At 34.7% G+C, this 25,180-nt stretch overlaps 1 protein-coding gene across 1 annotated transcript in view; it reads left to right on the top strand.

Annotated features, from left to right (window-relative positions):
- Window positions 1-2,377: 2,377 nt before the first annotated feature.
- The window catches only part of LOC133335064 (uncharacterized), a gene marked incomplete at its 3' end in the record, with an annotated part of 70,040 nt that continues 47,237 nt past the window's right edge, over window positions 2,378-25,180 (top strand). Inside the window, exon 1 of the mRNA XM_061543367.1 lies at window positions 2,378-2,453. Coding sequence (XP_061399351.1) covers window positions 2,378-2,453 — 76 coding nt within the window. The remainder of the gene's footprint in view (window positions 2,454-25,180) is intronic.

Here is a 25,180-nt window from a genome sequence, read left to right as displayed (position 1 = left end):
TCATGTAAATGGTGCACCAAAGTCCCTAAATATCGTTCGATTTGCACGAAATTTGCCACAGCGTACTGAATTAGGTCCAGAATGATGTATGCTAAGTTTCATGAAAATCGGTACAGATTTATATATAGCTCTTATATATATTTTCGTCCGATTTTAGGTAAATGGTGCACCAAACTCCCTAAGTAGCTTTCGATTTGCACAAAATTTGGCACAGCGTATTGAATTAAGCCTAGAATGGTGTGTGCTAAGTTTCATGAAAATCGATTCAGATTTATATATTGCTCCCATATATATTTTCGTCCGTACTGAATTGATCCTAGAGTGATGTCCGTCAAGTTTGGAGGAAATCGGTCCAGATGTAGATATAGCTCACATATATAATTTCGCCCGCTTTTAGGTAAATAGTGCATCAAAGTCCCTATATACCCTTCGATTTGCACGAAATTTGGCATAGCGTATTGAATTAAGTCTAGAACGATGTGTGTAAAATTTCGTGAAAATCGGTTCAGATTTAGATATAGCTCCCAAATATATTTTCGTCCGATTTTCGTTTCTAAAATTAAGTTCGATTCGAATGAGAAAAAGTAACGTAAATGCTAGAAAAATATTTCAAATTACCATAAACATATTTCCATAATTTTTCATAGATTAAAAATTATTTTAATTTTTATGGGATATTTTACTAAAGATATAGTCGCGAATTAAAAAAATCAATCGTAATTTTTATGTGTATATTTTAAAGACTATCATTATTGGTGGCTACGAAAGAAAATATGTATTATTGTTATCTTTTATTTTCTTAATCACGTATTTAATTCTCCATTATTATGACCTTCTCGGGTGGATGCAATTAAAAAAATAAAAGAGAAAAAAATACACACAAGAAAAACAACATTATCCCAGAGCTATAAATTTAATAAATAAACAATTAAAGCCAACTTAAAGTGTATAACGAGCCAAAGAGCACACACCCGTACACAAATGAAAAATAACTAGAAAAGAAAAACAAGAAAATAAAAATAAAGAAATGTAGACACCAGAGCTTTGTTTGCGAAAATTAAAGTTTATCCCCATTTAAATGCCTTGGCAATTATTTGAATGTTCTTTATTTTCTGTAAATTTCATATACATTATCCCATTCTAAAAAAATATGCCACTTTCGCTTTGGCTTTTTATATTATTTTTTTAGCCTAGATATCTTCACTGTTCATTTTTTTTTTTTTTTTGTTTTCTTTGAACTCCCTTGCATTTCCTTAGTTCGAAGTAGAAGCAAAAAAACGAAACGAAATAATAACACAACAAATTACATTTTATGTAAATTACAGTAAAATAACAAAACCTACGACTTACTAGTTATTCCCATAGCTACAGTAGTAGTAGTGGTGGTGGTATTTGTAGTCATTGTATTGGTGGCGGTGTTCATGCTCTCTGCCAACAACCATGATAATACTCCCGTAAGACAATGCTTATTTTGCAATCTTCTCAACGATTTTACGTTTACATTTCATATAGCATCGTCGTTAGTTTAGATTGCCAGCTAGCTAGCTGGCTATGCGAATGTGAATTTCGTAGAAAGAAAGAGTAGGAAAGAAAGAACAACAGCATTAAGTGGTATAAAAAATTATTACAGAACATTTTACTTATGCACAAAGCGAAGCGTAACAAAAGTACGACACGACATTTTTTCCAAATGGCATGAAAGGGATTTCAGGTAGCAGCAGGACAAGATAGAACTGAAAGACACAAAAAAGTAGCAACAAATGAAATCTAGGACCAGCAAAACAAATTCAAGTTGACGCAAACTTTATCCAAGGAGCAGCAATACCAGCAACATTACCACATACAAACAAATGGACCACCAACACAACCAACCATCCAACTAAATATAGACAACTCACACAAGTTCTCAACTACATGCAGACAGCCAGTAGAAATAGAAAACTCTCTCTCTCACACACACACACACAGTGTCCTGGAAAAAGTAAATAAAATTCCCAGCGACTTACAGAGACAATACAGGCGAACAACAACAGCAACTACAGCAATATTATTATAGGGAACTAGAGTACGACAAAAACAAAAAATTAATTAAATAAAAAAGGTAATACTATGAGCATACTAAACAACATTTGCAAAAGGATATTTGTTGTTGATGGCATTTGTTTGTTGTTGCTGTCGAAATAAGAAAAAAAAACGAACTACAACTTTCACAAGGAGACAGACAATGGTAGCTGACGACAGACCTCTGGAAAAAAACGGAGCAAGGTAACTAAATTCAAAATAAAACAGATATAGAATATCACGCCCTTCCTCTTGCACCTCTCATCGGGGTAAGGTGTCAAGGCTAGGATTGAGTCTAAAAAAAAAACATAAAAACATGGTTGTCATGGCTAGCATTGTCACCTGGCCAAGAAGTATGGTTGCCATCAACTTAACAACATTGTTCAGACAAGGTAACAACAAAAACTACAACAACAGCAATCTCATAAAACAATGTATTGTTATTAGTTTTATTAAAGAAATAAACTAAGGGTTTAATGAAAAATGACAACAGCCATCCATGACGAACAAAATATTCGAGTCACAAAAAAAATGAATATTACACAAAGGACAATTGTTTACACTTTGAGAAAGTTGTAGTTCCCAGTGGAGGATAACCAGATGCGTCTTTTCGCAGAAGAAACTTTGTCCACAATCAAAATATTTTCCATAGGTCATTGACCCAAATGAAGACAATGTTACCAGCGAGGTTCATTGAACTGAAATGTGTCGAATATTTGAATTTAAGCATCAAATTAAATTTTAGATCAGGACATACGAAGGACATTTCAGAAATGAACAATTTTTCAGCACCCATAAGAGGCGTATATTTTTTAAATAATATTTTTTTAGGCCTTCGAAAGGCGTGGATTTTTTTAAAGAATATTTTTCCAAGGCCTACAAGAGCCGGGCGGACTGGGCCGACTATATCATACCCTTCACCACTTTGGGTATATTGTACATATCGACGTCTCCGGACCATAGTATGCTAAGTCGACTTAGCATGTTTTAAAGTTTCTTACGTTTTTAGATACTACGGTTCTTAATTTAAATTCACTGAAATTTTGGTAATCATCGGCCAATCCAAATCAAAGTTATAAGCTACCAGTAAGGAAAGTAGTAAAGTCGGACTGGGCCGACTATATGATACCCTTCACCACTTTGGGCATATTATACATATGTATCCTAAAAGACGTCGCCTTTTCGAAGGAACATTGACACGATATTGAACGAACTTAAATATGTGATCTTTATCTATATCTAAACCGACTAATATCAATCCCTACACAGCCTACACATGTCATTCTGCTACCTATGCTAAAATTTGTAAATCGATTTAAAGCTAACTTGACAAACGCTATTCGGTATGCTGCACTGTTTAAAATGTAATCTTAATCAAACACCCATTGATTGTTTGGTGTACAATAAACATGAATAAGTCGAAATTATATATGGAAGCTATGCTATATCTATATCTGAACCGATTTAAATTTCAGTACGTTGTGTCAATCGGCCTAGCTAGGGGTCTTTAGTGCACCATTAAAATCGGATGAAAATAAATATAGAAGGTGTTTGTAAATCTGATCCGATTTTCACGAAACTTTGTACACATCATTCTAGACGTAATTCAGTACGCTAAACCCAAAATCGAAAGATATAGGGGGCTTTGGTGCAGCATTTACATAAAATGTGACGAAAATATATATGGGTGCTATATCTAAATCTGAACCGATTTTCATGAAACTTAGCACACGTCATTCTAGACTTAATTCAGTACGCTATTCGTGCAAATCTAATGATTTTCAATGACTTTGGTCCACCATTTACTTAAAATCTAAATCTGAACCGATTTTTACGAAACTTAGCACACATCATTCTATACTTAATGTAATACGCTATGCCAAAATTCGTTCAAATCAAAAGTTTTGCAAAGTTCGGGCACATCTAATGATTTTCAGGGACTTTAGTGCACCATTTACTTAAAATCGGGCGAAAATATATATGTGAGCTATATGTAAATCTGAACCGATTTTCCCGAAATTTAGCACACATCATTGTATACTTAATTCAGTACGCTATGACAAAATTCGTGCAAATCTAATGATTTTCAGAGACTTTGGTGCACCATTTACCTAAAATCGGGCGAAACTATATATGGGAGCTATATCTAAATCTGAACCGATTTTTCCCAATTTCAATAGGGTTCGTCCTTGGGCCAAACCAATGGGCTGTGCCAAATTTCATCCAATTCGGAACATAAATGCGACCTGTACTTTGCTCACAAAAATACATGGACGGACGGACAGACGGACATGCATAGATCGACTCAGAAAGTTTATTCTATGCATATTCTCAAAAGGAACCATGGGTCTATCTCGATTATTTTTGCCTGTTACAAACATATGCACAAAGACATAATACCCTGTATCACAGGGTGGTGAAGGTTATAAAAATCCACGCAGTTTTCTAGGCTTTAAAAAAATTCCTTAAAAAATAGAGCCCTGTTTCCAGTCTTGTAGGCCTTGAAAAAATATTCTTTATGGAATCAACGCCTCATGTAGACCTGTATTTTTTCAAGGCCTACAAGAGTCGTGGATTTTTTTTTAGGAATATTTTTTCAAGGCCTACAAAAGGCGTGGATTTTTTAAAGAATATTTTTTAAGGCCTACAGGAGGCGTTGTTTCCTTAAAGAATATTTTTTCAAGGCCTACAGGAGGCGTTGTTTCCTTAAAGAATATTTTTTTAAGGCCTACAGGAGGCGTGGATTTTTTTAAGAATATTTTTTCAAGGCCTACAGGAGGTGTTGTTTCTTTAAAGAATATTTTTTCAAGGCCTTAAAAGTTTGTAACACCGCGAAATATTGGTCCTAGCTGAGTCGATCTAGACATGTGTGTCCGTCCGCCCGTCTGTCCATTATAATTTGTAAACACGATACAGGCCCCAGTTATGGACCAATCCTATTGTTTTTGGTAAAGATCGGTTAAAAATGTTATATATGTCTGATTTTCTGGTCGCTCCAGAGGCCGCTATTATGACCCGAACATCGTGAATTTTTACATGGAGAACATGCCTGTTTTCATAAAGATAAGTCAATATTTAGTGGATCAAATGGACCCTGACTTTTGTGTGAACAATTACAAAAATGCTATTCTATGGCGCATATATTTACTCCTGAAGAACATAGGCCCGTTAAGTTGATATAATATCCAAGAGGAGTGGTTAACCTCTAAATTGACACCAATTATATTGTCATATGCACTCGAATGTGAGAGTTACACCTAAAAATTTACAGGTACTTACGTACTCAAATATTATTTAGCAACCCATTACCACACTAGAGACGGAAATATAGCGCTGTAATTTTCGGTGATGATCATATTCTAAGTTTGGGATGAAGTAGACCGAAAACATAATTTTTTGTGTTTTTTGGAGTCGATATGACCACAATTATAAGCCGAACATCACAACACAACCCAAGGTGAAGGGAATCTGAACAAGTATAAAAGGGCTGTACTGAATATTAGTAATATTCGGAAAATATGTCAGTGTAAGGAAGACCTTTAATGGTGACCTTTAATGGTGACCTTTAATGGTGACCTTTAATCGTGCTATAGGGTGCAAATACCAGAAATATTGCCCAGGCTTGGTATAAACATCAGTAGAAAGTTAGAGTTTCCGTGGTAGTTGTTTAGGGTATCGTATGTTCGGCCCTGTCCGACTATACTGCTCCGCTCACTGGTTTGAACTATGTTTTATCTATTCTCTTTAAAGACTTAATTTTAAATTTAATTTTATGGCAAAATTCAAATTTCACCTATGAGTAGACTTAACAACAAATCCTTTCGCATGTCCTTTTTGCATTCTGGTTAACTAAAAAGAAAAAAACCATAAAATCCCAAATATTGCTTAGATTTGCCATTGGTAACATAAATAACAATGCAAATGAGCGGACCACAAAGTCAAAAAGCAATTCCAACAAAAAATATTAGCATTTAATTATTTTTAACCAAAATCCAGAAACAACATCAGCAGCAGCAACAAAAACAACAACAACGTTATTTCCACAAAATCCAATTAGAATGTGACTGACCCTTCTGTCATACCACTCCACTGGTTTTAACTGGCCACAGAGTCAAATTTCATTATGCCAGGATGGATAATGTACGGTTGTAAGTGTGTGTGTGAGTCTTTGTGCCATAATACAAATTTACGTTCGAATAGAAATGCACTTTCACCTTTCGGGTTTATAACAAAACAGTATAGAGACACCTAGAAATGGTTTCAAAATACAACAACCCTACCCGACAACAACAACAACAACAAAAATAAATAAATTTACTTCTTATGGTACCCCATCTAACCACCATTCCCCCCCAACTGTGTACTGGCTGCCCGGCTGACCTGGATGATATAGACAGAAAACTGGGCTAAATCCCCTCCTGTTCGCAAGGCAAAGACCCTGAATTTGTTACAATCTCTCTTTCGCTCTATCTGTCACTTTATTTGTATGGGTTTGTTTACAACATAAAACTGTCACTCATCCTTATTATTATTTTTGTTCGAGCTGTAGTTGTTGTTGTTGTCATTGTTGGCTATGACTTTACCAGTTTACAAGTTCTATGTGGCTGTGTGAAAATTTATTTTAGTTTCCCCCCTTTGCTGTTGTTGTTGCAGCTGTTGTAGATTGTCCTTGTTGGTTGGTTGGACTGTGTTGGTATTGTTGTTGCTGTGTATGTATGTATGTGTGTAAAAATTAAAGAACTTTGTACAGTGAATGACATTAGGCGCCCACAACTTTCATTCGTTTTTATTTTTTTGTGTCTGTGTGTGTGTGTGTGTGAGGAGATGAAATATTAGAGATATACCTTTGCAACGTGTTTTATTATTGTTGTTCTTGTTTTTGTAAAAATTACACCAGCCGCATGTAATGCTAATGTGCTCTACTCATGTTCTAGTGACAGTCAAGCAGCCATTCCATATTTTATTTTATATTTATGTTCCTTGTTAAAGGTCTTATTTACCATACACATCGTGTCTGTTGTATTGGTGTGTGTGTGTGTGTGTGCGTCTGACGGCTTGTGTTTGTCAAGGTAATTGTAAACCTTCAATGGTATGCCGTCAGTATTTTTTGTTTTGTTTTTTGAAGTAAATCTTAATTTTGGCCAAGTGTAGACAAACAGACAGACATATTTAATTATAATAAGGTTTCTCTCAGTGATTCGTCTTCGTCGTCGCTGTGGTTCGACTTTCATGGTCCTTGAGATTTTGTTTCTGTTTTTTTTTTTTGTGTTATTTTTCTACTTTGTTTTATTTTGTTGGATAATGAAGTTATTTATGTTGTTTATTTAAATTGTGGTTTGAAAAGTGAATGTTAAGGTTAACAAAACTTAAACAAAGAAACAATTTAACTTGTCAAAATTTGTTTTTTTTTTTCTCCGAAATTAATTTAAATTACAAATTGATGTTGATTAGATATACCACAAGATGTTGGTTTTATTGGAAATGCCATTCAGAAAATAAAACAATTTAGGCAATGGGGATCATAAGAGGTGTAGGAATTAAAGAAAATTCAAAATCCATTAAATTTACTGGAAATTTATTTAAAAACCAAACAAATTTATAACAATTAAGCTTGAAAGGTCATTGGCAACTATGTCGCAACCTGTCGACTTTCCAATTAAACTGAACTTTGTTAAAGAGAATTAAGTATTTTTCGTTAAATTGAGTCGTTTATTTTGAAAGCGGTTCTACTCAATGTAGGTTCTGATATAAATAAATATTTTATTAAAATTAATATCACTTAAAAAACTTTTAAATATCTCAAAGAATATAGAGCGGAGCAGTATAGTCCGACGAACCCGACAATATGATACCCTAAACAACTTCCACGAAAATCTAACTTTGTGTGGTTCTATATTCTGAGCTGGGGCATATTTCTCCATATTTGCACACTCTTAACCGACTAGAGGTCAACAAAATATTTTTCAGTACAGCCCTTATAATTACTTGGTCAGATTCCCTTCACCATGTATTGGGTTGTGATGTTCGGCTTTCAATTGTGACCTATAGATCGACTGAATCGACTTTCTGCGGTTCTATATTCTGAGCCTGGGCAATATTTCGTGATATTTGCACACTTTTTACCGATTATAGATCTTGAATATTGACCGATCATCATCTAAACAGTCGCTCTAAGTATTTGGATAGATCCTCTTCACCTTGTAAAATATGTGATGTTCTGCATTCACACTTGTCTCTAGAGCGACTAGAAAATCTGACAATAATTACAATTTTCGCTTCATTGCACCCCCTGAAATGAAATCTCAATTTTACCGCAAACTATAAGCATCGTCCTTGACCATAATCGGAACTTCATGTACAATTTCAAAGCGATCAGCGTGACATTTCCGTTCTCTAATGCGGTAATATTAATACTATGCACATAGACACCTTGACCTAATTACGTATAACTCCCACATCAGAGTACATACAACTATATAATTGGTAGCAATATGAAGGTCAACAACTTCTCTTGGATATACCATCATTTTTTCGGGTATATGACCTTCAGGAGCAAGTATAAACGCCCCAGAATAAAAATTTCGTAATTTTTCACGCAGAAGTCTGGTTCCATTTGAACCGCTAAATATTGATCGATCTTTATCAAAATAGGCATGATTATTCTTTTGCTCGACCCCCCTCTCCATGTAAAATTTCATGATGTTCGGACCATAACTGCAGCCTCTGGAGCGCCCAGAAAACCCCACAAAAATTAAGTATTTGGTCCATTTCATCCCCTAAATATTAATCGATCTTTACCAAAACAATAGGGGTCTTCATTGACCAGAACCCATCCTACATGCAAAATTTCGTGAAGATTGGTCCATAACTGTGGCCTGTATCGTGTTCACAAATTACAATGGACAGACGGAGGGACGGACGGACACACATGTCTAGATCGATTCAGCTAGTCGAGATATGACCATCGGTATACTTAAAGGTATGTCTAGGACCAATATTTCGCGGCGTTACAAACATTTGGGGCTGCACAAAGCTATAATACCCTGACAACATAGTTGTGTAGGGTATAAAGATTTTAGTTATGGCCCAAACACTGCGAATTTTTGCATGGAGAAGGGGATCGGGCCAGAGAATGAGCATGCATGTTTTGATAAAGATCGGTCAATATTTAGCGGGTCAAATGGACCCTGACTTTTGTGTGAAAAATGACAAAATTTGTATTCTATGGCATATATATTTACTCCTGGAGGATGTAGACCCGAGGAGTTGATAGCATATCCAAGAGGAGTGGTTGGCCTTTAAATTGATACCAAATATAGTGATGTATCTACTCAGATGTGGGAGTTACAGTCAAATATTTACAGGTGCTTACGTATTCAGATATTATTTAGTAACCCATTACCACATTAGAGGGGGAAATATCGCGCTGATGGCTTTGAAATTTGTCATGAAGTTCCAGTTATGGTCAAGAACAACGCCTACAATTTTCGATGATGATCATATTAAAATTTTGGGATGAAATTGGGATGAAATGGACCGAAAACTTAATTTTTTGTGTGTTTCTGGACAAGTAATTAGAAGGACTGTACTGAATATTCGAAAAAAGTAAGGAAGAGGTGTTGTTGACCTCTAATCGGACAAGAGGGGGCAAATATCATGAAATATTACTCTGACTTGGAATAAACATCCTCAGAAAGTTAGTGTTCGTGGTAGTTGTGTAGGGTATCGTATGGTCGGCCCCGTCCGACTATACTGCTCCGCTCACTGGTTTTTAATTAAAAAAGCTACGCCTTCTCAAACTCTTGGACGAAATATTTTATAAAAACCACGCTTTCTCAAAAGCAAAATAAATATATTTAAAAATTCACTCCTTCTAAAAACCTTTCGAAACTTATTTTTTTTAAATTCGATTAACATAATTTTCTCTTCTTCTACTTTCAGGTAATTTTTTTCGACTGCATTATCTGCTACAGGTATAGGTATATATGTTTAAATTTTATACCAATTGTTATTTCCGGTTATCAGAGGATAAAAGGCCGTATCATAGTCATAAAGGCCCAGGTTGATTCCGATATATTATTGAAAGCTCTCTTTGTTATAGAGCACAATGATTTATCGTCATTGGTATAAAACCCCCCTAACAAATATGTTCTATGTATCTATGTTCGTTATGTTCTAGGTCCTATTAAAATTTTCTAATCTGAGTGTCATTAGTTTCGTATTTTATTTTCACGAGGCAATGATTTGTATAAGCCATTTTATAAAAGTCGATTTTAGAATGTCCGCTTTATGGAGGGAGGGTGTATAAATTTCGAACTGAACGAACTTATTATTTTTTTTTTTTTCAATTGTACGCCAAGCTACTTATTGACTTTGTTTGGATAACTCCTTTGATATTATATCCTTAATAATCTTTAATAATTTCCAAATCTAGTCCATGCTGACCACTATAATCTGTCATTATTTCATTCCAATTTTTTGCGACAGTTCCCTTCTAAAAATCCTTCTCATCCATTAGTACCACCAACTAAACATCAAACCAATTTGTCTGTTTATGAAAGGAGCTATCATGGCACCCATCTACACACACACACAACCAAGTTGTCTACTTATTAAATTATCCTCATTGACATACAATAGAACAAAAACAAAAAACAACACCAACAATTTCAAATGAACATGTTTGCTCTCAAGATTATAATCAACCCTGCAGAGTTACTCAAATGGAAAAAAATATAACATCATTTTCCACTTTTGTTGTTGTCGTAGCATTGTTGTATTTTTTTGTGAAAAGTTGTTAAAGTGTCAAAATGTTATTTTTCATGTATGACAAAAGAAAGTAACTGAGATTTCTTCGGTTCGGTTCATTGTTGCTCTTACGTCTACTTGTAAGCTAAAGCATCTTGTTAGCAGGCTCAGGCTCAGGAGGCAGCAGTACAACAATAATCACCTTTTGGCAAATTTGGCCAAAGACATATACATATTAGGGTGGTTCCCAGAAGCAAATGAATGTAAATTATTTTTCATGAATAATATTTTGGAAGAGGTTGCAGTATGTGAATATCATGACGTTGGGCGCCATATAAAAGTTTTGCCAATTAAAACCAGTAAGGAACGTAGTAAAGTCGGACTGGGCCGACTATATGATACCCTTCACCACTATGAGTTTATTGTACATATGTATCCTTACAATTGCATGTCAATGTTCCCTCGAAGGAACATATTCATGTCCTTTTGTATCCTATGATAAATTTAATTTAATTCAAGCAGAGTTACAGTCGTCTTCGTACCATTTAAATTTAATTTCAATCAGTTCGAAATGCATACGGAAGCTATGGCTACGTCTGCACCAATTTCAACAAAATGCAAAATTTTGTGTTATTAGAATTACATTAGGAGTTTGGTGCATCGTTTATGTAAAACCTGACGAATATATATGTATATGCGGGAGCTATATCAGAATCTGAACCGATTTCACGAATCTTAACACTCATCGTTCCAAACTGAATTCACCAAACTGAATGCCGAATTTCGTGCAAATCGAAAGTTATATGGGGACTTTGGTGCACTATTTACCTACAATCGTACGAAAATATGTATGGAAGCTCTATCTAAATATGACCCGATTTTTGTGAAACTTAACACACATCACTCTAGAATTAATTTAGTACGCTTTGCCAAATTTCGTGCAAATCGAATCATAAATGGGTACTTTGCTGCACCATTTACATAAAATCGGACGAAAATATATATGGGAGCTATATCTAAATCTGAACCGATTTTCTCCAATTTTAATAGGGTTCGTCCTTGGGCCAAATAAATGAACTGTGCCAAATTTCATCCAAATCGGATCATAAATGCGACCTGTACTTTGTTCACAAAAATACATGGACGGACAGACGGACATATGTAAAGTGATTCTATGCATATTCTTAAAAGGAATCATGCGTCTATCTCGATTCTTTTTGCCTGTTACAAACATATGCACAAGGACATAATACCCTGTACCACAGTGTGGTGAAGGGTATAAAAAAGGCCATAGCCACCATATATAGGTTCGAAAGACTTTAAATACATTCAGGGTCATAGGCCCATTTTCAAACAAAGTGCCAGAAAATGTAACACTTCGAACTCTCGGTACACCTGAATACCCCTAATATATTCTCCACATACGAACAAGATGAAGAAGCTTTAAGGGGACCCCCCCATTCTCGGGGTAAATTTTTTTTTTTGATTTAATTCGAATCTACACTAATTCAAGAATGTCCCTACAAAATTTCAAGTGAAAATCTCAAGAACTCTTGAAGATATAGCCGATTTATTGTGTCAGCATCAAGTGACGGCTAAAGGGCTTCTCAAACTTTAAACGCGTTTTTCTCTTTTGCGAATGGCGGGCACGATAACTCAAAAACTAATAACCCAATCGATACAAAATTTTTACACGTTTCTCTGTGAGTGTATAGCTATCGTATGAACTAGGACAAAGCCAATCGGTGAAGATCTTCCTTATTTTTAAACTTGGTGTTTGGTCAAAAATCGGCGATTTTCCAAAAATATTTTTTCAAAGGTCCGCCATTTTGTTAATTTTAGAGCGAAGTCAATAATCCTAGTTCATACGAGAGCCAGACATGTGCTCTTTCTAACACCGCTGGAATTTTCGGATTCCGATGTTCCAGTGGGGAGTTATCATGCCCGCCATCAAAAATAAGGACTTTTCTTTAATTACAAAAAACAACAACAAAACAATAACAAAATTTTTTTGTAAATTATTTTTCTTCTCTCTTAAATCTTCAAATATATATGTGAAAAGTTACAAACCTTAACAAGCATTGGTATTGATTAACCAGTCCATTGAAAATCTTGAAAAATTAAAATCGAGAATGGGTGGGGTTCCCTTAAATTAAAGGATGAAATACCTCCTGTCTTGACATAGGCCCCATATAAATGTCCTAAAGAATTATCTGCATTTCTTAGTCCTTTCGATCTTAGAAAAGCTTACTACTTTTTAAAATTCGTTTCACAAACTTCGTGCATAGGATTTGCTCGATCTACAAACAACATAAAGAATCTTAAAATCAATGATTCCTCCTTTGATTCCTCCTCCACCCAGAGGTTCCGCACCAGTTTCTGTATTTATCAGTTCTGCCAATTTTAGAAATGTTTACTCCTCTTTAAATTATTCCTCCAAACCTCCATAAGTTTCACCTGAGTACCCCTACTATTATCCTGCTGCTACGAACAACATGAAGGACCTTAAAATTCTTGCATTATTTGTGGATTACATTGTCATATTTGTACATATACTAGCCTTTCTTGGCATTTTGTCTGCCGATTTTTTGTTTGTTTTTACAGCCCAGTGTCATTATCCGTTACTGGGACAAATATGCGAATACAAGTGTTTACGTTTTGCACTAAAGCCAGTTCAACAAACATACGTTTATATATGTAAGAGTGTGTGTGTTGATGACAAAATAAAAACGAAGACAAGTACAAAAATGATCCTTAAGGGTAAATTTTCCTTCTCATATATTTTTTCTTTGTATTACGACCTGAGTGCCGAGCTACTCTTCAGATTTTTTTTTTTCTCTGCAGCTTTGTTGCTTGCCTAACTGCTTCAGAGCAAAGCAGTTGTTTTCTTTTTCACTTCAACATTGCCATCGTCGTCATCATCCGCATCATCAGAATGAACAATCTTGGCGGTGTTGATGTTGTTGTTCTCGTCGTTGTTGTTATTCTTGTTGCTATAACAGCCGCATATTGTTCATTTTTATTCACCTGGCTGCCTGCCTGGCATTCGTGGAGCTCCTTTTGTTTTTTTTTTTTCAGTTCAGGGGTGGGAGCAGCGGTCTACAAAAAGTGTTAAAATGTGGCGCTCAACAGAATTTTATTGTTATAATATTTTTGCCCTGTTTGTTTTTGTTATTTTTGTTGTTGAAGTCGCTGTTGTTTACGTTGTTGTTGGTTGTTGCTCAGTTCAAGGCATTGTTGATTTTCTTACTGATGCAAATATGCGTGAGAGTGTGTTTATACAGGTGTTGGGGTCGTTTTTGTAGGTCTAACAAAGAATTTAAACTAGTGGTGTTTTTTTCTTATATCCTGGAATATATACTTACATATATAAGAGATTTACTTTTATAATCCTAAATAGGTGTTGTAAGATTTACATGCCACAATTTCTTATGAATATTTAAGCAGTAATACTTGCATATGTAAGGATTCACGGAGCTACAAGTGAAAAACATATTTTTCAAGGACCCAAATATTTTACGGATTTTTTTTTAGAGCTAAAAATTGTGCGAATTTTTAAAGAGCAAACAGAGATATAAACTTACCTTTTTTAACATATTTTGTGATCAGATCGATCGGAAAATTGAAGGATTTTCTAATTTTTTTTAAAGATGAACAGAGCTACTATCTTGAATTTTTCAAAGAAAACTAATTTTTTGTTAAACCTGAAAACAGCTATAAGTGCGTATTTTGTAGAAGAAAAATATTTGAAGGTTATTAGCGGAGCGAATAGCCTGTAAAAGGCTTAACGGGGCTTAATGCTTAGGAATATTTGAGGGTCGAATAGAGCTATAAGGGGGGATTTTTAGCACAACTTTTCTGGATCAACCCAACATGGAATTGTAATGTAATTTTATCTAGAATTTTTAAAAGATTTTTTTTCTAAGACTAACTAAGCTATAGCAGAGGATTTTTGAGAACATTTCTCTAGAAATCGATTTTTAAGTCTCGATAAGAAAAAAAAAACAAATTTGTTAAAAATATTTTTTTTATGATAATTAGTTTAAAACGTACATTTAAATAAAACCTATGATACCCTACACAACTACCATGAAAATCTAATTTTCTGTGGTTCTATATTCGAAGCCTGGGCAATATTTCGAAATATTTGCACCCTCTTGACCGATTACAGGTCAAAAACTCCACTTTCTAACCCTGGTATATTTTTCAAATCTTGTTTTTCCGATGTGAATATTTACGCCATAAAATAAAAGTTTTGTCACTTTTGGTTTTGGTTAATTTGACCCTTGGAATATTGACCGATCATCATAAAAAAAGCTGTTCTAAGTATTTGGTCAGATTCCTATCACCGTGTAAAATATATGATGTTCTGCATACAATAATGACCTCTAGAGCGATAGAAAATCTGACAAAAGTAAAGTTTTCGATTCAATGCTCCCCCTTAAGCAGCATTTCAACATCAGCGAAAATGATTGGCGTCGTCCTTGACCATATGCGGAATTTCATGTAATATTTCAAAGCGATCAGCGGGTGACTTCCCCTCTCATAAGTCAAAGATACCTTTAAATATTTACATATAATTCCCACATCCTAGTACATACAACAGTATAATTGGTATCAATTTAAAGGTCAACCACTCCTTTAGGATATACTATAAACTTCTCGGGTCTATGTCCTTTTTGCACTCCAGAATACAAATTTTGTAATTTTTCAAATAAAAGTCTGCATCCATTTGACCCGCTAAATATTGACCGATATTCATCAAATGCTTATTCTTTGGCCAGATTTACTTCCTGGTGTAAAACTTAGTGGTGTTCGCATCATAATTCTGGCCTCTAGAGCGACCACAAAAACAAACAAAAATAAAGCTTTGGTCAATTTCGTGCCCTAAATATTAACCAACTATTACCAAAAACAATAAGGTTTTTTTTTGGCTGGAACCCATTCAAAATGCAAAATTTTGTGACGATTGGTCTACGGCTGGAGCTAAATTATATTGGATAGACAGACGGACTGCACATACATGTTTACATTGACTCAGCTAGTCGAGACGGTATGACGGTATATTAAATATCGGTGGGTCTAGAACCAATATTTCGCGGCGATACAAACTATTGCGGATGCACAAAGCTGTAATACCTTGACATAATTGTGCGGGATATAATTATTTCCAAGAAAAATTTTAAATTTTTTTCGCCAATTACAAATATTTTTCTGTGAGTATTTTTGTCAAAAATAATAAATGTTTTTTTCAAAGCGAATTATTTGACCCATGGACGAACCCTATTGAAATTGGGAAAAATCGATTCAGATTTAGATATAGCTCCCATATATATTTTCGTCCGATTTAATGTAAATGGTGCACCAAAGTCCCTATACATCTCTCGATTTGTACGAAATTTGGCATAGAGTACTGATTTAGGTCCAGAATGGTGTGTGTTAAGTTTCGAGAAAATCAGGTTCGATTTAGATATAGCTGCCATATATAGTTTTGCCCGATTTTATAAAAATGGTGCACCAAAGTCCCTATATATCCCTCGATTTGCACGAAATTTGGCATAGAGTACTGAATTAGATCCACAATGATGTGTGCTAAGTTTCCTGAAAATCGGTTCAGATTTAGATATAGCTCCCATATATATTTTCGTCCGATTTTTTGTAAATGGTGCACTAAAGTCCCTATATATCTCTCGATTTGCACGAAATTTGGCATAGAGTCCCGAATTAAGCCTTGAATCCCGAATTAAACCTTGTGTTAAGTTTCGAGAAAATCAGGTTAGATTTAGATATAGCTCACATATATATTTTCGTCCAGTTTAAGGTAAATGTGACGCCAAAGTCCCCATACATGTTTCGACTTGCACAACATTTGGCACAGTGTACTGAATTTGGTCTATAACAATATCTGCTAAGTTTCGTGAAAATCGGTTCAGATATAGCTCCCATATGTATTTTCGTCCGATTTTTTGTAAATGGTGCATCAAAGTCCCTATATATTTTTCTATTTTCACGAAATTTGGCATAGCGCACTGAATTAAGTCTATAATTACATATGTTAAGTTTCGTGAAAATCCGTTCAGATTTAGATATAGCTCCCATATTATTTTCGTTCGATTTACGATAAATGGGGCACTAGAGTCCCTATAAATCTTTCGATTTGCACGAAATTTGGCATAGGGTACTGAAATCGGTCCAGAATGACGTGTGTTGAGTTTCGAGAAAATCCGTTCAGATTTAGATATAGGTCCCATATATATTTTCAAGACAATGTTATTTCGAAAAGGCGACGTCTGTAGAATATACCCAAAGTGGTGAGGGGTGTAATATAGTCGGCCCTGTCCGACATTACTACTTTCCTTACCGGTTTTTATTTTGACCAGACAAATATTTTTTAATTGGTTTTTAAATAATTTGGATTGCTCCAGTATTAGGTTTTTTTTCGTTTTAATTTTTTATGGACTTTTTGGATAATTTGAAACATTTTCAGTTTTCGATTTTTAGGTTATTTTGACATTAATTTCAGTATTTGAGTATTTCTGCCATTCACCCACAACACATATTTTCCTTACCACAATTTCTCATTCGAAAACCTTACCCTTTACAAATTATCATTTCTAATGATGGATTAGTTATGGGAATCAATTTTCCCCACTGCTGGACAAATATGACCACCCACAAATTGTAAATAGTTGGGGGGTTTTATTACTGTGGTTTACCCCATTTAAAGGGAAAATGGTTAAATGTACAATTCAAATATTATCATTGAGCAAAGAAACCATGAAACCGAAAGAAACTCTTCAACATTGTAAAACCACATAATTTGTGTAAGTTGATGTCGGAAATTACTCAACTCCTTGGAGAGAGAGAGTTCACATTCGAACCTGGTTGTTACGCCGGCCCCAAATGTCTATCCACAAAAGCTGAAGAAGTAGCAGAAGAGGCAACAAAAAATCAACTTGTCTGTTAATTTATCCCTCAGTTGGAAATAGATTCAAAGTGTCAGTGTGGTTAGACCACCCAAATTGTTTGTTTGCTGCTTCAGCAATTGGATGGTCGGTCTGCCACACATTTTGGTTCTGCTCGTAGCCACTCCAGTGGTGGGCAGTTTGGAATTACAAAAAATCCATCTATCTATCTTCAGCACATAACTCATGCTACAATCCATAACATGATAATGGCAAATTTCTTTACTTCTCTTTACAAATGCCATTCTACAAGTTGCTAATACATGTATGGGATGTTAATGGTCGGTTGCTTGGTCGTCTCTTCGTTCCGTCTGTCATTAGTAACAATAGTCTCGAATATAAATTAATGACTTTGGGCTGTCAAAAGTTAAAGCATTTAAATTCAAATAAATTAACAGCCAAATGGCATAGTGGAGGCTATTCGTTCATTCCTTTCAAAAGGAAATAGTTACTCTCCAAGATTCCTTCAGTGTGGCTGCGGAGTATTCTGGTGGTCCGTCCGTCTGGTAGTGTCTATGATTTTGAAAATGTTCTGTGATAAATTAAGATTTAATTTGACAAAACTTTATTTTAATTAAAAGAAAAGCCTAGCAGCTTTATGAGTGTTGATGGATGGCAAAATGATGGCAAACACACACACACACACTCTCTCAAAGACATAGAAATATTTTGAAAAGAATTTTGTTAAAGAATTTAATGTCATTGTCACCATGAAATTCCTTTTTAGTAAATTAATGTTTATTGAGGACTCTATAATAATAAAAAATAGAATACTGAAGAGTGTCTGAAAAGTTTTTCGGTTATATAATTTGAGAAAATATAATATTTAAAAGATATTTCAAGGAGTCTAAAGGATAAAATTACTTTTGTAATGAAAGCCAGGGTGATTAAAAAAAAATATTTTAATTGTCAAAGGATATTTTTGCAAGGACCAACAAAATCATGGGTTTTTAAATATTATTTTTTAAGGTTAAATAAATGATTGGATTTAATAAAAAAAAAACAAATATTTGAGGTGTAGATATTTAAGAAAACTTTTTTCGAGGCTGCGTGGATAATTTTAAAAAAAAATTTCCTGTATCAATTAAAGACTTGCTTTTTTTAAAGAACCTAAAAAAGGCGTGGAGTTTGAATAATTTTTTTTTATGAGCCAACACAAAGCATTGATTTTTATACCCTACACAACTATCTTGTAGCCCCAAGAGTTTGTAACGCCGCGAAATATTTGTCCTAGACCCACCTTTAAGTATACCGATGGTCATATCTCGACTAGCTGATCTAGACATCTGTTTCCGTCCGTCTGTTCATTATAATTTGTAAACACGATACAGGCCATAGTAATGGACCAATCTTCTTGCATGTAGGATGGATTCTGGTCAATGAAGACGCCTATTTGTTTTTGGTAAAATCGGTTAATATTTAGGGAATGAAATGGACAAAATACTTACTTTTTGTCTGATTTTCTGTTCGCTCCGGAGGCCGTAATTATGGCCCAAATATTGGGAATTTTTACATGGAGAAGGGGATCGGGCCAGAGAATAAGTATGCCTGTTTTGATAAAGATCAGTCAATATTTAGAGGGTTAAAGGCAACCGACTTTTGTGTGAAAAATAAAAAAATTTTAATAAAAGAATTTTATATATCCGAGAATTTAGTAATATATCCACGAGGAGAGGTGGACCTTATTTTTGTCTGATTTTCTAGTCGCTCCAGAGGCCGTAATTGTGTCCCAAATATTGCGAATTTTTACATGGAGAAGGGGATCGGGCCACAGAATAACTATGCCTGTTTTGATAAAGAGCGGTCAATATTTAGAGGGTTAAAGGGAACCGACTTTTGTGTGAAAAATTAAAAAAAAATCTACAGCGTATATATTTAATCCTGAAAGATTTATAGTATATACAAGAATTTTATATATCCGAGAATTTAGTAATATATCCATGAGAAGAGGTGGACCTTTAAATTGAAACCAATTATATTGTCGTATGTACTCGGATGTGAGAGTTACACTTAAACTGTGCGGGGAAACTGGACAAGAAAGTTGAAGAGCTGTAGGAAATATTTGTAATATTCGGAAAATATGACCGTGCAAGATGATGATGTTGTCCTCTAATCGGGCCATAGATTGCAAATATCACGAACTATTGCCCAGGCTCGAAATAAACATCCGCAGAAAGTAAAAGTTCCGTGGTAGTTGTGTAGGGTATCGTATGGTCGGCCCCGTCCGACTATACTGCTCCGCTCACTAGTTTTCAATTATTTATGCAGGAGTGAAATTGCAAAAAAAAGAAAATTTACAGGAGCGAAGGAATATTTTCTGAGGGACTCTTTTTGTATTTTTGTAGGTGTGATTGTTAAAACTACTTTCTCAAGGATTATAAGGGCGTAGATTTTTAAAAATATTTTTGGACGACTTTAAAAGGCGCGTAGGAATTTAGAATTTTAATTTTTTTTTAATATTTGTCGAGGACTCTTTTTTTTTAATATTTTTCGAGTACTATAAGGGGCGTAGATTTTTTAAAAATATTTTTTAAGGACCTTCACAAGGCGTAGATGTTTTAATAATATTTTTTAAGGAACTTCACAAGGCGTAGATTTTTTAAAAATATGTTTTTGAGGAACTTCACAAGGCGTAGATTTTTTAAAAATATTTTTTTAAGGAACTTCACAAGGCGTAGATTTTTTAAAAATATTTTTTAAGGACCAGGCAAAGGCGTGGATTTTTTAAAAATATTTTTTTAAGGAACTTCACAAGGCGTAGATTTTTTAAAAATATTTTTTAAGGTACTTCAAAAGGCGTAGATTTTTTAAAAATATTTTTTAAGGTACTTCAAAAGGCGTAGATTTTTTAAGAATATTTTTTAAGGTACTTCAAAAGGCGTAGATTTTTTAAGAATATTTTTTTAAAACCTTCACAAGGCGTAGATTTTTTAAGAATATTTTATTAAAACCTTCACAAGGTGTAAATTTTTTTAAAATATTTTTTTCGGAAGGGTTTTTTTATCAATTTAATTCCATGATTGTTGTATTTCAATTCCATAATTGCTGTATTTCAATTACATTAATTGTCCCGTTTGTAGAAGTTTTAATAGGAGTTCCCTAATCTTCCAAGAAAATAAATATCTAAGTTATTTCAAAGAAATTCAATTGAAAAGAAAAATTCTCTTCCGCATTAGCTCTATCCCCCCATTTATTAAGTAATGATGCCAATAATGATGACGATGGCGATGACCACTATCTCTTTATCTCCACAATTGAAATGAATGGTGATGGACATATCTCACATAAGTTATTATGTCAATTATATTGACAATTCTGTTCTTTTTGTGGCGGGATCATTTGTAATGCATTCTGTAAAGTATTCCAACACTCAACTCAATTCAATAATAAATTCATTTGATATGTTTTCGCCCTAAGCTCTCAAACTCGCACACACACAAACACTGCGCTAGTACTTAAGTCAAAATAAATTGCAACAAATGTTTTGCTCAGTTGGATAAAATTGTTATTAGTTTGTGTAAAGATAACAGCAACAACAACAATGGCATTTGGACAATACCACTTTTGTAAATGTTAGGTCGATTTATTTTCCTAGAACCAATTCTGTGTGTTGGTTCGTCTGTGTCAAATGTTGGGGTTTTGCACTTAAAATGGAGATGTTATCAGTGGTATGGCATTTTACAATAACACCACCAACAACAACAACACCCTTTACATTCACTTATCATGAAGTGAAGTCTTACGCGCATTTTAACATGATATTTGTACAGGATAGTAGTTGCTGGTGTTGTTTTTGTTATATGAAACGCTTAGACGTTGCAAAACAATGTGTAAGAGGTTCTAGTGGAAAAATTCCCTTAGAGTGGTTTCAATTCAATTAGAAACGAATTGGGTGCATGTGTGAGGATGGGTGTATGTATGTTGGTGGGTAAAACCACCGATAGGTGGTACACATACCTACAAACACACATATTTCTTACATAAGCTTCCACATCGAAATGTACGCTTTATATTCTTCTAAGGTTCACGGATAAGGCAGTCAGAGCTACTAATGAAAGTGCAGAAAATGAAAATTTACAGGAGCGTAGCAGAGAGAAAGGAATATTTTCTGAGGGATTTTTTCAGGAATATGGATTTTTTAAAGAATATTTTTTCAAGGACCACTGCAAGGTGTGGATTTATTGAAGAATATTGGACGTGGATTTTTTTAAGAATATTTTTTCAAATGGGCCATATAAGGCGTGGATTTGTAAAAGAATATTTTTTTGAAGGCCTATATAAGGAGTGGATATTTTCAAGGTATATAGGGCGTGGATTTGTAAAAGAATATTTTTTTGAAGGCCTATATAAGAAGTGGATATTTTCAAGGTATATAGGGCGTGGATTTTCAAAGAATATTTTTTCAAGGCCTATATAAGTAGTGGATATTTTCAAGGTATGTAGGGCGTGGATTTTTTAAAGAATATTTTTTCAAGAGCCTATATAAGGCGTGGATTTTTTAATGAATATTTTTTCAAGGGCTATATAGGTCGTGGATTTTTTAAAGAATATTTTTTCAAGGGCTATATAGGGCGTGGATTTTTTAAAGAATATTTTTTGGATTTTTTTAAAACAATATTTTTTCAAGGGCTGGTTTTTTTAAAGAATATTTTTCCATGCCTGGATTTTTTAAACAATATTTTTTCAAGGTTTATACGAGACGTGGATTTTTAAAGAATATTTTTTTAAAGCCTGGATTGTTTAAAGAAGATTTTTTCAAGGCCCGGATTTTTAAACAATATTTTTTCAAGGATTATAAGAGACGTGGGTTTTTCAAAGAATATTTGTTCAAAGCCAGGATTTTTTAACCAATATTTTTTCAAGCCTTACAATAGGTGTGGATTTTGTAAAGAATGTTTTTTCAAGGTCTATAGTATTTGTGGATTTTCGGAAGAATATTTTTTCAAGGCCTATAAGAGAAGATGAATTAGGTAGATTTTTTTAAAGAATATTTGTCCAAACCCTTCAAGAGGCGTAGATTTTTTAAAGAATAATTCTCAAGGCCTGTAAGAGTCGTTGACTTTATAAAGAATAAGTCGTGGCGTAGAGGCTCTGACTGACTTTAACATGGCGAAGTCCAGGCTTATCTTGGTCTCTCTTTCATCTCAATTGTGGACACTGACCTCCCCCGCGGTATCATCTGGGGTAGCTATTACCCGTTGAGCTAATATGTGCCGTGAGTTTAGAAGAACTATTAAAAAGGGGTTGAGGCGTCGGCTTAGTTACCCACACTCGAAAACCCCCTCCTACTATGAAAAAGCAAAGAAAAAGAAAACCAAATCCTCTAATGTTGACAACCCTCGCAAACGTACAAAGGACCATGATCTGCGAATCTGCACTTGGAATGTGAGCACCTTGTACAGAACAGGCGCAGTTTTCGCTTTGGCGGATGTACTCAAGAAGTACAATGCCAATATTATTGCCTTACAGGAAATGGGATGAAAGAAGACATGAATTTGGCTGCGGATTTATGGTTAACAGGAGAATAAAATACCTTGTCTCCAGATTCACTCCAGTAGATGAGCGAATTGCTATAATCCGTATAAAAGCGAAGTTCTTCTACATCAGTCTTATTTGAGCCCATGCTCCGACCGAAAATAAAGATGAACAGACCAAAGATATATTTTACGAGCGCCCGTTGCCCTGACCATGACATTAAAATTCTGCTAGGAGATTTTAATGCAAAAATCGGAAGCGAAAATTTATTTGGCCACACCGTCTGAATCATCAGACGACGGTATGAGATAAAGGGCTTGAATTAAAAAAAAATTCGTGGACTATAAGAGACGTGAATTTTTTAAAAAGTATATTTCGGGGACTTCGACTAAAATTTTTAAACCCTTAAAGTTCTTTCTGGCTACATAAAATTTAAATATTTTCTCTTTTACTCACACACCACACACTTTGACATTTAAATCTATTTTTTGCAAATTCTTTTCCCTCTGTATATACCCTATCCTTTTATTTTTCCCCACGATGCGAATGCAAGCAAATCCTTCCATATATCACTTGCATGTGTGTATGTGACTCATTGGCTCCCCAGCCAGTTGACCTCATCATTGCATTAAATGATGGACAGTTGGATGTTGGATAAACGCCTCTGTGTTCTCTGAACTGTTACTGATACATGTGACTTGTGGCTGGGCTACATGTCACTGTATTGAAGCTGTCGCATAAAAACCACCAAATGTAGGAACAAACGAGCGAAATACACATGTACGTAGATAGCAACAGCAATGATATGCAATGAACAAAACTGGCAGCAGATTCTTCGTTCTGGCAGGGAAGTGGATCGATCGTTGGGTGCTAGATGTGCTGCTGCTGCTACCCATATCGATATCGTTTTAAAACAAATAAACTAACCCTATGCGCACCCGTGTGATGCTGTTACTGTCAATATCATATATAGTTGTTGTTGGTATTGTTGCTGTTGCATGGTGTTGCTTCTTGCCGCTGTTGTATCGTATTTGTTGAAGTAGCTGTACTGATAAAAATTGAAGTTTCCTCAGCACCACGACTTTTTTATCTCCTTCCTTTTCCAGAGTTCACAAGAAAAGCATAGCCATTGGCCATAGGCATGGCCATTTTCCTGAAACGAAGGAGGATGGTGGGCAAGTAAGACACTTTTCTGCTGGCAATGGTGTTGCCATGCACTTCTTTCTTATATGGTGGCGCTATTTTTTGTTCCCTCTCCCTGTTTTTGTACTGTTACATTTTGTTACTATTTCTTCAGCTCGGTTTCTTCACCGCCTGCCATTGATGGTGTCAATTCACTTGTGCGCTTCGACAGCCGTAAGACATTTCCAATTACACATGATGTGTTTTTAGTCTGTCCATTTCGATTCGTGCTACAGTTGGGGTTTATTTTTTGTTTCGTTGTTGTTCCTTGCATTCGCTGGCTGTCCAAAGTAAGTGCGTTTCAATTCGCGTTCGGTTACAATATTTTTGCCACTTAAAACCACATCTCTATATAGGTTTCATGTCAGCTACTTACACACACAATGGCACATAAATTGTTCTTCTGTGGCTATGTTGTTGCACGAAGTACATTGTCGATTTCATTTCATTCGTTGCTTACTTTCAAATGGTTTCTTTGGTTACAGTAATTCGTGTACCAGACAATATTATTGAACATTGGAGGGTTCGGATTTTTATTTCGTTGGGTTGCGAAAAATTACGTTTCTTTTTTGCATTTGGAAATTGAAATTAAATTCAATTAGGAAGATTTAAACTTTGAACAATTTGTATAATAACTATTTGTCATATATTTTTTCACGAAATGGAATTTCAGCTTGAAAAAAGCTGCACTCCTCTTATAGACCTTGACAATTATTTCTTTAAAAATCCATACTTCTTGTAGACCTTGA

Source organism: Musca vetustissima, unplaced genomic scaffold (genome assembly GCF_032173495.1).
Source record: "Musca vetustissima isolate MV318-11 ecotype Yass unplaced genomic scaffold, APGP_CSIRO_Mvet_v1 utg191775, whole genome shotgun sequence".
Taxonomy (NCBI): domain Eukaryota; kingdom Metazoa; phylum Arthropoda; class Insecta; order Diptera; family Muscidae; genus Musca; species Musca vetustissima.
This window is presented reverse-complemented; position numbering and strand designations above follow the sequence as displayed.